Source organism: Bos indicus, chromosome 18 (genome assembly GCF_029378745.1).
Source record: "Bos indicus isolate NIAB-ARS_2022 breed Sahiwal x Tharparkar chromosome 18, NIAB-ARS_B.indTharparkar_mat_pri_1.0, whole genome shotgun sequence".
NCBI classification, from domain to species: Eukaryota; Metazoa; Chordata; class Mammalia; order Artiodactyla; family Bovidae; genus Bos; species Bos indicus.
The window spans coordinates 2,999,132-3,013,983 of record NC_091777.1 but is presented as its reverse complement, the minus strand read 5'-3'; the positions used below and the strand labels follow the sequence as shown (position 1 = coordinate 3,013,983).

Here is a 14,852-nt window from a genome sequence, read left to right as displayed (position 1 = left end):
TCTGTAGATGCTTTCCATTGAAACAATTAGACCTACACGAGTTGAGCAAGTCTGCTGAATATACCAGAAACCTGAAGTAGTTATAAAAACATTTTAAATACTACTTACAGCAATAACAAAAACTATAACGTACCCATGGATAAATCTAATGAAAAAAGATTCGAGATCCTCAGATAATTACTCAGTTTTACCCAGAGACATTAAGTAGTTACTTTTACTGATCACTTACTATCCGCTGGGCACTGTTTTGAGAGAGGTGGATATGTCAGTAAGCTCAATAAATTGATACAAAGTACATACGAAAGACAGAATTATTATGTCTCACTTAACCTTAACCACCACCCTACACTGCCTCTCCCAAGAAGGGGTGTCTCGTGTGCACTGGTAAGTACAGTTGTCTTCAGGAAGGCGTGTCTCATTGCAGGCATCCCCCAGACAGGAACCTCTGACTCGGACAAGTCAAGGCTCCAAAAGACATTCTCAGGTGACACTGAGGCAGACTTGACTGGAATTACCCAGCCTCTAGCTGTCTAAGACTCTCAACTGAAAGCAAGAAGGTCCTCTTTTACCAGATGAGATCACAGCACAGCACACACCTGGGACGCAGAGACTGGGACCTGATCTACATCAATCTCGTAAGGACACAGACCAGCTCTGAAGCAAGCAGATCTCCATGTGAGGCCTAGCCACGTCACTTTAACATCATGTGGTCTTCCCATTTCTAGCAACAGATCAATGTAGATTCCTCAGACTTGAGATGCTTCATGTATTAGGACTGTAAGCTGCTTTGCAAAGTCAAGAACTTGGTGGATATTCAATTACTTAAGTCTTTTCAGTAACATTTGAAAATTCTGGCTAATGGAAATGCAATATTTTTTTTGCACTTTGCAACTTTTCTATAAGTCTGCTGCTGTTGCTACTGCTAAGTAGCTTTAGTCGTGTCCGACTCTGTGAGACCCCATAGGCGGCAGCCTACCAGGCTCCTCTGTCCCTGGGATTCTCCAGGCAAGAACACTGGAGTGGGTTGCCATTTCCTTCTCCAATGCATGAAAGTGAAAAGTGAAAGTGAAGTGGCTCAGTCGTGTCCCACTCTTCGCAACCCCACGGACTGCAGCCTACCAGGCTCCTCCGTCCATGGGATTTTCCAGGCAAGAGTACTGGAGTGGGTCACCATTGCCTTCTTCTTCTGTAAGTCTGAAATTATTTCAAAGTTTAAAAAAAGTAAAAAAAAAATTCTTTTCTTGTATCTGTTAGGTCCATTCCCATCAGATTCATGGGTAGACCCAATTTTATAAAGACGGCAATTGATAAACTCAATGTAAAAGTCCAATAAATATCCTAACAGTTCCTTCCCCACAGAAGCTGTCAAAGCTGATTTTAAATTTTATATGGAAGCAAAAAGCACCAAAAATAACTAACCAGTTTGTATTGTTTTTATTGTTGTTGTCTGTAACATACAGAACTGTTTATTCTGCTGCTTGCAATACAAAGACATAGGGAAATGTTATTGTTTGTGCAATATAGTAGGGGAAAAAATTTGTAACTGCCCACTAGGGTCAGTTTGCCAGATGTCCTGTCACTAAGAAAAACAGCTATAAACAGCGCAGTTCCTGATACTCTGTACTTCATTTTGCTGATTCTATCCGGATTCCCCTCTTTGTCCCCTAGAAAGCTTTATTTAGACAACACAGCTTTGAAAGAGAATAAATAACAAGTTGAAAGGATTTGCCTTTCCACACAGCAAGACAAAACTACAGTAATTAAGAAAGTATCAGCACAAGGATAGACAACTTGGCCAATGGAACAGAACGAAAAGCCCAGGAACAAACCTACGCCTGGAAGAAAACTTGATTATCTTGATAGAGGTATTTGGAAACTTGATAAAGGTAGCTTTGCAAATCAGCAGGAAAAGGCTTTACCATTCTTCACTTGCTGTTGGGAGAGCTGGCTATTCATATGGAAGAAGGAAAAGAATCCGTATCTTATCCCATTCAAACAACTTAATTCTCCATAGCTTAAGGACTGAAATATGAAAGACAAAATTCAGAAACTTTCAGAAAACAATATAAGATATCTCTCTGACCTCAGGGAAAGACCTTTCTTAAGACACAAAATGCATAAGCCATGAGGGAAAACATTGGAATATTACATTAAAGGTAAATTAACCAAAAGAAATTGCAAAGAGAATAAAGAGATAACCCACAAACTGGGAGATATACATCTGTATAACATGCTTCAGATGTGTCTAGAAACAAAGGAAACAAAAACAAATTCATATTATATGGCCCAGTAAGCAAAGGAGGAACCATCCAATATGGATAAAAGACACGAACAAGCATGATCATTTAAAAACGTATTAGCATATTAATTAGATGTAAATATTATGTCAAGTATATAAATAACAAAAATCACAATGATACACCATCTCGCACTTACTAGAGCTTGCCAAAAACTCAAGTATAACAATATCAAGTTTTGGCAAGAACCTGGAACAAGTGAATATATGCTGTGTGGGGAGTATAAAATTGGTACCAGCACACTGGTCATCTACTGGGCAGTATTTAATCAAGAGTTGGAGCCTCTTGATGAGCCTATGACCCAGCGATCTCATGACTAAGAATGTACTCTAGAAAAACTCTCACTCAAATATGCAAGGAAACACCAAAATATTCTCAAACTGAAAATAACTTTAATATCCACTGATATCCAAGAGAATGGATGGATAAATGGTGATATTTGTGCTATATTCATACAATAGAGAAGAGCAACAAAGACGAATGTGTTAGAGCAGCAAATAGTACAGTGGATTTACAGAGCCCAAATCCAATCTTGAGGTGTATCTATAGACAGAGATATAACAAGATGAGACATTATGAAGTTTAAATTGAATATTGTAAATACTATTTCGGATAAAAACAGGGAGTAAAAAGTAGGAACATACACAGGATGATCAACAGGAGAATCAGGGCAGAGGTTACCTTCGGGAACGGAAGGAGAAACCTGTGAACTGCACGAGGGCCACACAATTACATCTATAACGTTCTATTTACTTATCTGCTTGGTAGGTAAGCACATTCTCTCTTGAAAGCCTCAAACAGCTCATTTTTGAAAAGATTCCAAGAGACAAGAATTCCTATTCAGAGTCACACCACTATTTGATTTCCTAAAATGTGCAAGTGAAACCAAAACTAAAATAGCACAAACCCCTGTGACCCTTCCATCTTGCAGTCACAGGACTGGGGCTTCACAGAGTTCATCTAATGTGAACGGACAGGAAAAGGAAGGGGCAGGCTCCAGCCTGGATCCCATGACAAGATGTACCCTGGGGACCCTCCGGGAAAAGAGAGCAAAGTTATTCCGCTATTTTATATAAGTGATAATCATGTTTTAGAAATTGTTTTGAACTCCTTAGGGAAAAGGTATTTTGTAATCATGCCATCAATTAAAAATATTGAGCCCCACTATACCATCTAAGAGAAATTTGAATTATCAGAACAGAGGTTCCTACTGCTTTTTCCTTGTTTGAGCAAGTTGGTTAAAGTCATCTCTGCAGGATGTATCTATAATCCTAGAGGCCTGGATACCTTCAAGGCCCACAACTCCCCCTCCCAGTTCCCTGCTTCTGCCCTTTTCTCTTAGTTATTGCTGGCTCTTAGGCATCAAACGCTGGCTTCCTGTTCCCCCTCACTGAGCTCTGGAGACTTGGAACTGGTAAAAGGCTTTGAAGAAAAGTACAAAGCCAGGAAAACACGGAATGGAGACAGCTCTGACTTTCCAAAGGAAAGCAAATCTCAACAGTTGTAATAACCTTTCAGACTTTCCTTCGTCTGTAGCTTACATAAGACGTGGTTCAGACACGAGGACCGAAGAAGTACTGTTAAGTCACTCAAGTTGGAAACGGTGAAAACTCGGGTTCTGGCGGGGCAGAGAGGCTGAAGACAGGCATTCTGGATGTTGGTAGTATAACCCTGGCTTGTTTTAAGTCTTGGTGTCTCTAGCATCCCCTCTTCACCATCCCACCAAGACACTGGCTCAAGGGTTCACTGAGTGTTATTCTAAGTGCTTTATTAAACCTGAAGTCATAAGAGCACAGACCCTGGGCGAATCCTCTCTGTGTGAGGTGGTCAGCACCAGGCGCCATGCCACCATTTCACAATGGAGAAGAGGCAGGCATGCTCGTGGCTTTTATGAGTCTCATCATTAGGACCACAGTCATCCCTTAATCCAGAAATTCTGTTCTAGTACACAGCCTCAGGCCCTCTAACCCAAGGACTCTGTTTCATGGTCCTTTTACACTACAATGCTGTTTTAATGAAGAGTCTGAATGCTCAAATGCCAATCTCATTGGTCAGGTTACTGTGACAGTTCTCTGAGCACAGGCCTTCCTCATTCTATTCTGCTGTCCTGCACTTTGAATTCAGGGCTTGCTGTCAGCACGGAAAGCACCAGAGTTCTGATACGGCAGCCCTTTGGCTATGTTCAACCGAGGGATTTATCTTCCACAACCTACTCAAATCCTCCCCCAACAGCTACCAAAAATTCCCCTGGTGAGAAATGCTATTATGAGAAGGAGTGGCTGCTTTGTGACTCACACTGTTTCATTAAAAAGATTTTTTTTTCCAAACAAATGTTCAGTAGAAGAATCCAAAGGTTTTCCAAAGCCACAGCAAAAACAGAACAGCTCATAATACTATTTCTCAAAGGTCTGCCACTTCATAGGAGATTCCTATACCTCAGAATACTGGAAATGCTCAGATCCACTATTCTTTCACATTGCATTTGGTCTCTGCATTTGAGAGGAGGTAGGAAATGGACAGATTAAACACAGCCAACATGACTGGGCTTGTTCAGATATTAAGATGGAAGGCAGCTCGTCTGCAAGCCAATCCTGAACACAGGCCTTGAATTTAACCAGAGTTCGCCAGGGCAACTGGCTGCAATGGTATGAATCTTTCAGCCATTTCTGACCAGGATCGAGGAAATCTAACGTTACATTTCGTAATGCTTATTACAGTAGTGGGCAGTGTTGTCACAAAGTTTCTTTGAAAAGCTGACTTAGATGGTGCTGTACCTCTGAGGGCATTAGAAGTGTGTATGATCTAAAGAGAATAAAACAGTATTATAGAAAACTCATTTGTATTTATGTAAACCAAATGCTCCGTCGGTCTAGACTGGAATCCCTAGGGCTCCCTCAAATCCTTGCAGGATTCCTGGAGTACTAAGGTGGGAATCAAGATAAAGAATCCTAGTAGCTTTCTCTAAGGAAAAGCACCATCTCAGCAGGGGTAGGGATTAGGGGTGTTCTCCAAACACTGGAGAAATGTGGGCAAAATGACCAAGCTGGCTAAGGTTTTGGGGGGCTCAGTCTTGCATTCTCCTACCTCTGTCTCAGATCGTGTGGGCGACTCCAGATTTAAGTTTCTCCACATGCTAAAAATCAACTTCGACCTTAAAAGACACTGTACAATACAGAGGTGACTAATTACAGAATAACTTTTTGAAGCATGGCTTATTTAATTACATTTTGTAGAGGGCTGAAGGTATGATCGATAAGCAAGCTGGGGCCATGGTAAGCCGAGTGTAACTCACCAAGACCAAGAGGCCACATACACGGAAATGCAAGGAGAGGTTTCTCCAAAGATTATCCTTCAGAGACTAAGGTATCACCTCAACAGCCAAAGTCCACGTAAAGTCTTTCAGCATGGAACATTCTATATTCTTTACTTTGGGTAAAAAAAAAACAAAAACAAAAAACACACACCTCAAATATAACACAGATTTTAAAATTTCTGGGGGAGAAATAACATTTTGGTCACCAGCGTTGCCTTCAAAAATTACTTAAAACAGCGCTAAAGTGTCAATGTCGTGGAGCTCACAGACAAACACAACACCAAGAAGGAAACACTCTTACTTACATTTCCTTAAGTACATTTTGGCTTAGGATAAATTTCACAGACATGGGTTAAAAGGGTGGTGAATAAGGCTTCCAGAAAACAGTGTTCAGTGACCAGAAAGAAAAGAGGCTCTAGGGATGACAAAGATACTGAAGGGCAAAGATAATTTCAAAAAAATGTTTTTCTTTTGCAATTTCCATTGAGAAGAGGACCGCTCGTGTTGGCACATATGAGGAATTTCTTCTTAGTAGGCTCTTGCCTGGAAACACAAAGAACAGATGACCTGCCCCAGCCCAGACAGAGGACTGAGGAAAGAAGGGAGAGTGTGAGCCAAGAGTAGGGAGGAGACCATCCCCGTAGCAGCCTCATGGACAAGCACATGAATCTGTCTGTGTGTTCAACAGAGGAACGAAGAAGAAGGTCAAATCTTCCACAGGCTGCAGTATTCAGACTCTCTCTCAGAGGAGTGAGGAAGCAAAAATTCTTAGAAAGAACAAAGTAATGCTAATCACCTTCACCATAAGTATATATGCCCAGCACCTAAGGATACTGGAAGCAATCAATCTCAGTTGAATAAATCAATGTCTTAGTTCAACAGATCTACACATACAGTTTCATACTTTGTCAATTAAAAAATAAAATGAAAAAGGTGCTTTGTCCACATTAAAGTCTGGATTTATCCTAAGATCTTGACTTGTCTAGCTTCCCGGCTGGGGATAGAAGAAAGAGGATATAACTCAGGAAGCCCTCCTGCAGCACAGGCAGCTAACAGCAAACACACCTCAGGAGAAAAACCAGGGGAGGAGAAGCCCGGAGGAGGGGACCCTGCCCCAACCACCTTCTGTTCAGAGCGTCTGGGGACTAGGGCAGACCAGCTCAGGCCTGCCTCCAGGAGAAAAACGCTTGGTACCGCATGAAAGAAAACGGCCAAAGCGTGAACAATGCTTTTCTGGGTGGATATACCCTCTGGGAGCAATAGAAGATAAGATCTGTGTGGATTCCACTTGGGAATCTAGTTTAGAGATGTTGAAAGGGATGAATGCATAAGAAAAGCATTTGGAGTTCTCTGGGGAGAGAAAAGTTAAATCCATGGTAGGGGTGCCTTTCATTTATAGAGGGTATTCTGACTACATTTTTAGGATCATTTGTGACAAATTCAGGTTCTACTGAACTCTGGGAGCTGCATTTGTTAACGAGGCTCTGGAGAATACTGGGCAGAGTCAAGTTTGCAAACCCTGTGAACCATTCACAGAAATCAGGAGAGCTCAGTGTTCGCATCTGCCTCCTTCTCACTACAGATTTGGGAGTGCACTATAAATTCTTACCATGCTTCCTCTAACTTTACAGGGCGCAGCCAACTCCTCCTTCCTCTTTACTCCCAGCAGAGCAAGGCTGTACTCTCGATTCCGGCAACTCCAGGGAGATCTCAAGGTAAACAGTCTCACCAGTCTATACGTACCCCAGCTGCTGCTTTAAGATTCAACTTGGTTCTTTATCTGCTTCACACTTGAGGGTTGCTCTTCAGGTTATTCACTCTCACCCACAACTCACCCCTCATCCATTCAACCTATCAAAATCAGGAGCCCAACTGTTGGTTTCAAGGATAAGCATGTGACCTTATGAGGAAATAAAGATTCAGAGGTGAAAACTGCCAGGTCTCATACTCAAGCCTACACCCACCGTCATCACTAGGAACCATCTGATTGAGACAGGCCATGACAAAGCTTGGAAAAGAGACAGACGAAAATTTGTAAGCATTCATTACAAGACTAGTAACAGGATTTAAGTTTTGGACTAACTTCGAGATTTTGGTACCACAACCTCAGTGACCCAGTCATTAAAAACACCCCCTACTTAAGGGTTAGTAAGAGCAAGACCAAGAGCCCATTTAAGTTACCACCACTTCCCTATGACATTTCCCCCAATTTTGAAACTGTCAAAATTGAAGTTTAGTTTTAAAATTGGGTTTGCTAAAATATAAGTGCCCAATAAACTTGGGTTGAATATCATATCTGTAAAATACAAAGCATGTTCCTTTTCCCAAAAGCAACTAGAGCTGCATTTCTGGTAAAGAGTGGCTTTGGCTCAGAGAGTATTCCTTGTGACCTGTTTGGGGGTGTGTGTCTGTTTAATGGCAAAATGTACACATCCCATAACAGAGTGAAACCACTGTTTTTTTGCAACACCTTTCAAACCGCAATGAGGAAGAAGTAACTGTGACCTTCAAGAAATGATCTTCTCCTCAAGGGAACCCTACTTTTCTTTTATAGCAAACAAGCCCTCATGGTAACAGAGAACTAAAAACTCTTCTTTGTAAAAAGTCTTCCAAAAAAAAAACTAGTCTTCATTAAGGATAGAACTTTTGCAGGGCAAGGACTCATCCTGCTACTTGGAGGCCACGGAATGGTTTTCCTTCTCCAGAATCCATGGAAAGGACCATTACATCCAGCACACACCTAGAGTGAGGCACAAAGAGGCTTTCTGATGTACTTCAATGGGATTGGCAACTCTAATTAAGAATAGAGAAGATCAAATCACTTGAGAACCCCAGAGTGTCAGCAAAACAGAACCCATGAGATATCCTGCTAGCAGGTTCGAAGACTTACCAAAAGTCACCTTCTACTGGCCCCTTTGATGGCCTGGTGACAACAGAGAACAGTTCAGTTTCCTGAACATGCATGTATACACACACATGACTAAGATGGCAGAGGGAGATCTCAATGACCAGCCATTTCATACTTAGCCCAGGAAAACGGGCAACCTCTTCCTTCCAGCACGCTGGGTCTCTGTATTTTCCCCCCACATTTGGCAATCTGCATTCTGAATTAAACAGGACTATAAAAGGATGACCAGACCTCCAGAATACCACCCAGACAACCATTAGAGGAGTAAAAAGCCTTATAGCAAAACACATTTTAATGTGAAAAGAAGGAACTCAGACTCTTATTAGGCGGCTCTTCTCAAATGGCATTTGTTATTACGGATGGCCCCTTCAATACAGGTCAGATTTCAGCAGAGAGCACTTGCTTTCATTCTGGACAAAGAGTTCACACAATTCTAAGTCTCTCTGCCCAGCAGATTCTGAGGAGGTGAAAGAAGGCGGAGAACTACAGAAGTGACCCCTGTAAGATAACCACTTCCCATTGTACGTTACTTGGCTTTCGTAAACACCCTCTCGTGAGACCACAACAGTGGCCTGGTAAGGTGGGCAGAGCAGGTATTATCTCCATTTTAACAGGTGGAGAAATGATTGACTTCAAAGTGAAATGACTCGCTTGCACAAGGTCACAAGTCAGGCAGAGAAGGAGCAGCCGAGCAGGAGAGGAGCCCAGCCCTCTGACAAGCAGGCCAGTGAGATTTCCACAAGGTTCCCCAGCTTCCTTGTGTTTCAGGATGAGAGGAAGCAGAGGGTAATGGCTAAGAGGTCAAATGGATTCCGACACTGGCAGGCCTGCACTGCAATCCCAGCTCTGCCTCCCATTAGCTGTCTGGCCTTGTGGGGGTTCCTAAACCTCCCTCTACACCTCAGTTTCCTCACCTGTAAAATGGGAATAAAACCATGTTACCTCCTACTGTTACAGTAATGAGTAATGATATGATGGACATACAGCATTCAATTCATTCACTCAACAAATATTTGTGCCTGGCACACGCAGTGTAGGAGTTAGAACAGTGATCAAGAGGCACAGCCTTGCTCCCGTGGAGTAAAAGTTCAGTTCAAGTAAACAGAAACAGTAAATGGATAAATAAAGCGTGTTAAGTGCTATTACGGTAACAGGTGAGTGCTGGGAGAGACTGACAGGAGGGAGGCGATTTTTAAGAGTGGTCCTTGAGGAGAAATTTAAGTTAAGCCTAAAGGGATCATAAAAGGTTATCCTTGTATGGAATGGAAGGAAAAGCCTTCCAGGCAAAGAGAACAGAGTGTGCAAGCTAGGGTCACAACCCTGGCGGAGGCAAATGTGACTGCCATGTATCCTCCCAGGATTTGGGGAACAACCTTTACAGGCTGTATCTGTATTTTAAAAATAACAAAGACAAGACTCAAAAGAGGTGAGGTGTCTCGTCCAAGGTCACAGCTCCTGGGACCCTAGCATTCTGCCCCTTGACACAGCATCGGTTCATTCCCTCTGAGGAAGCCTCGTGCTCACTGAACTCCCCTACTTACTCCACAGACAACTGTTTTCTGTGCCCATGAAGAGATCCAAAAGCACCTTGGAAACACAAACAACGACATCACAACAACTTCCAGACACCTCGTCAACCGTGCCCTGAAACCCTTACTCCTCTGCTCCTCAGACACAGGAGTGAGAACTGCTGGGACCTTACCCAAAGGCCCCAGGATGGAAACAAGTTCCTCGTCTTACAGCAAGCGAGCAGCGAACAAGAGAGGAAAGGGATGTCCTGGAAGGAAGGGCCTGTGGCCTGTTTCAGAAGGCGAGAGAGAACCACCACTGCAGAAGAACAGAAGCATCAAAGTTCCTCTCAAATGAGCTGCACAGGAAAAACTAATTATTTCACTTGACTAAAACAACAAATCCCTAAGGCAGTGGTTCTCAATCAAGCCCCAACCAAGAGCGCTCTGAAATTTGTGGGGGCGCTGAATGGGCAGAGCCAGGCATGTTCAATGCCTACAAAGGCCAGGATGGCCCTATGATGACCATGCTGCTACCCTAAATATTAACAGCAGCCCCCTACAACACACACTTCAATGTCAATCCCTCAAAGGATTAATATGCTTCAACTTTTCCTGTAGTCCCTGGTTCAGCAGCTCTTCCTAACCTCTAGCTGGAAAAAGAAAAAAAAAAAAAAAAAATTAAGGTTTTACAGCTGAGGAGTCTGAATTTTAGAATCCAAATCCAAGCTCATAACTCTGGCATGGAACCTGGTGGCAGAATAAGGAAAAAGAACTTTCTGGTAAAAGAGAAAAGAAATTTGAGCGGAAAAAGGGAACTCCTACTCTAAGATTACATTCCTTCTACACACAAAATTCGACCTGTGACTTTTGAGAACTGTCTTATCGTGCTTTTCTGTTTAAACTCAGACACTAATGACAGTTCTCTTAAAGACTTAACTACAATCACCTCAAAAATACACCTGACCCTTTCTGGACCAAATTTTATAAGGAAGATTACTAAGTTCAAGACGTCTAAAGCTGATCAAATGATGTCTGAAAGTGCCAGAGGTAATCACACCCTCCATCTCTTCAGGGCAGAGTCCATGATATCTAGAAGTCTGTTCACGGATTAAAATTCCATCCTAGCAATTAAAAGCCACTTTCAAGGATTACCCTAAATTAGTCACTATTCCTCCCTAAAACTCATTTCACAATCAGTTTAAAGAATTGAAAAAAAAAATTAACATTATTTCCAGAAATAGAGATCCAAAGTGTCTCCCCTATTTCACAAGAGCAAGCAGTGATCCAACAGATAAATCCTCCATAGAGCAATCTTTCTTCTACACAGTATCTAAATTTTCTGAAGTCACCCAAAGGAGTCTGAATATGTTAACTTCTTTACTCCAACTCACCAATTAGTAAATAGCGGCCCCACACCCCTTCTGACCAATTTTCTGGAGGCCTAACCTGGTTTCTCAGGTTAGCGAAGCAGACAGACCTGTTTTCCTCCAGAAGCTCCTCCAGAAGCTCCTGCCAGTGTCTTTTCTGCCCTGCCAGAGTCTAGGAAATCCTCTTCCAGCTTTTTGCTGACCTGTCACCATAAGTTCACAAAATGAATTCATCCAGGTCCTTTGACTCCTCCTTTCCCCCTGACATGTGCCAACAGCGGGGCAAGAGAACTGCCATGTCTTGGTCACAAAAAGATGCAGAATACCCAAGCACTTTAGCATGGAGGAGAAGAAAAAAGATGGAGGGATCCAAGAGTCGCTGAGCCAAGGCTGCTACTGCATGCAGCACGGGTAACCAGAGCCCCGGTCCCGCAAAGCCTCCCAGGGAGGCTCCCTGGCTGGGCCCTCCGACCAGCAGGCCACACCTGTCTATGGCAGCAGCCTGTCGGCCGCTCCATTTTAAACAATTCAGATTTCCAGCACAGCCGCAAAACTGGGCACCCACTTCTCCAGCAAGAGCAAGTGCCCTCATCCAAACCCCACTTGGCCCCAATCTTCTTTTCACATCCTTTGTCTGAGATGCTCGGTCAAATTGGATCCTTCTGTGTTACCGGTGCACCCAGCACAATGCAGCAGTAACAGAAACGAAGCACGGAGGCCGACTTGCGATCAGCCAGACTTCTCTGAGGACGGGGAGGCCAATGAATGAGACTTCAACAGGCATCCACAAGTGAACCAACGCCTGAAGTCCTCACACACCTGGCTCTCCTCGGCCTCTCAGAAAGCCTCTAGAGCGTGGGTATTCCATTCATCCCTTGGCTTCGGGAACCAAGGGGACGACAGCCAGCCCAGGTCGCGCACTCTACCTCCAGACCTTTTGCGTGCACGCGTGCGAAGGTGCGGGGTACCTCGGCGCGCCCTCCCTGGCACCCCACCCTCCGAGGCCTCCGGCGCCCGCGGACTCACCACTGTGCGAGCTGAACCACCGGGGTGCGATGTGCAGAGGTAGAGCATCCGCCAGCGAGGCTCGGGAGCCCAGGTACAGCATCCCGTCTCTATGGTGACCGCCACCCGTCTCCTGGTAACCATTGCCGTGGGCATAGGTGGAGTCGGACGCCGACCCTCCGCTGCCGGGCGCCCTCTCGGCGTCGCCGGCCCCCCGGGAGGCGGGGGTGTAGAGGCCAAAGGACACCCCGCCGGCCGAGCTGGGGTCCATGCCCATGCCCGCCACGGAGCTGACCGAGCGGCTGCGGAGCCCCATGGCCCCGCCACCCGCCCGGTAGTGCCCGAAGTGGGGCGCCCCTCCCGGCGGGGGCACGGCGCTGTCGTCGGTGGAGACCCCCGGGAAGGGGCCGCGCGAGCGGGCCGCCGTGCTCTGCTTGCCGCCCATGCTCGCCCGGGCCCCGGCGGGGCGGGAGCCTGCAGGCCGAGACCCTCCCCCTGTCCTCAGCGGCGGGGGCAGGGCTGGGCGGGCATACGGGGGAGGGGGGGGACAGAAAGGAGACCGGAGGGGAAGGGAAAAAGGAGGAAAAAGAGAGGACCCGGACGGGACCCAGACTACGGGCTGCAGGCGTCCTGAGCCCGGCGCATGTTTCCCCTCACGGTCCGGAGAGGCGCGGCGCGCGGGCTCGGCGCGCCCCAGGCCGCCCCCGGGCTCCCGAGGGCCGGGCGCCGCGGGGAGGAGGCCGCCCGCCCAGCAGCGGCCGCCGGAGGAAGAGGGCGGGGGCGCCGGCGCGTGCCGCCTCAGGACGCCGCGGCCGGGACGGCGGCCCGGACCCCCGAGGCCCGGGCGGGCTGCGGCGCCGGCGGCCCGCGGATCTCGCGAAGCCGCGCTCGCGTCGCGCTCTCGGCCCTGCCGCGCGGGCCCCGCCGGCCGCGCCGCTCGCTCCCGGGCTGCGCTCGCCGGCGCTCCTCGCCGCCGCGGAGACAATGGAGGGCGACAGCGCGCAGGCGCGACGGCACCCCCGCCCCCCGCCCCCCGCGTTAACCCCTTCGCGGCCCGCGCGGCGCCGGGCGGGGACACGGGGCGGGGACGCCTCGCCCGCCCTGCCCGCCCCGCCCCGCCCCGCCCCGCCCCGCCCGGCCCGGTCCGACGGCCTCGGGGCAGGAGTGGCCCGAGCCGCTGGGGCTCAGGACCAGAGGAGACGCGGCACCTTTAAGCCCCCGAGAGCAGCTGGTCATTCAGGGGGAATCCCCCCGTGGGCAGAGGGGCGGCGGTGGTCCGAGGGGTGGGAAGGAAACCCGAAGAAGAAGAGAAAGGACTCCAGACGCGTACCTAGCCCCGAGGGTCACTGGTCAGGCTCCCCTCCCGGCACGAATTTGCCCCCGCAGCACCCTCTGGTGGACTTGCTGTCCGTTCTATCTGAGGTTCAACGTCCTGGAATCCCCAACACCAGGAGGCTTAGCGTTTTGGGACTCGACAGTTTTTCCGGGATTAAACAGGGGTGGGGGAGTGGGGGGGTTGCTTGTGATTTCAGATTTTGCTGCCAATAGATCAGAACTTCCTATTTGGGACTCAAGCAAATGGGTAGATCCTTAGATAAAATTCGATTCTGAAAATCATCAGGTGTACGATAAAAAAAAAAATAACAGACATGGAAATCTAATAATGCAGCTAGAACTAGTGATTTTAGAAACTCCCTGGTTCAAGGAAGGACTCCTGTTTTGTTTACCAAGTATCCAGGTATGCATCGCATGGACTGGGACACAGCAGGTACCCAATATTTGGTCACGGAGCCTGCGTTTTGCAGTGTCTCCCTCACATATTCACATTCATTCACTCATTCATTCTTTTGTTCATTCATTTGTTCAACAGCTATTTTTTTAAGTGCTGAGTGCTGGCTAGGACTGTCACTCAGTTCCTGGTCTAACTGACTTCCTTGTTCTAAATGTCAGATACTTCCAAATCAAGGAGCCAAAACAGGGTGCAAAGAAATATTAAAACTGAAAAAAGAAAGGTTGATCTGTCATAGGTATTGATTGTCCCAGTGTGACCAGCTTGGAAAGAATAGGAGGCCTTTGCAAGCACCAAAAAGCCTTGTAAAAGGAAGTTGAGATTTCTGTATGAGAAATGATGAAGGAAAAAACAGAATGTTTTAATACCCAAAACGTTATCTGTAAGTTTCCAAATGGGGAATTTGTATACAGCTAAGATCCAAATGAGTGATTTGAAGAAAAACAAGAAAGGTTAAATTTAACCCAATTTCCTCCCTGAAGAAAGAAGAGGGGTAGTTCAGTACTGTGCAGAAAAGAGGATACCCTCAACAGATCTCTACCGAGGAGATAAATATATAATCTATAAGTATTGTAACCATCTAACTAGCTTTTGATTTACCTATTCATTCAACACTTTTTTTTTTTAATGTTGAACAAAATATGAACCTTTTTTTTTTTTTG

At 46.1% G+C, this 14,852-nt stretch overlaps 1 protein-coding gene across 4 annotated transcripts in view; it reads right to left on the bottom strand.

The window, feature by feature from the left end:
• The window catches only part of ZNRF1 (zinc and ring finger 1), an 87,768-nt gene extending 74,387 nt beyond the window's left edge, over nt 1-13,381 (bottom strand). For 3 of the 4 annotated variants that reach the window (XM_070770325.1, XM_070770326.1, XM_070770327.1), the window contains exon 1: nt 12,423-13,381. In XM_070770325.1, the coding sequence (XP_070626426.1) occupies nt 12,423-12,846 (424 nt within the window). In that variant the 5' untranslated portion in view covers nt 12,847-13,381. The remainder of the gene's footprint in view (nt 1-12,422) is intronic. The other variant, XM_019979449.2, reaches the window with a different exon arrangement.
• Nucleotides 13,382-14,852: the final 1,471 nt, after the last annotated feature.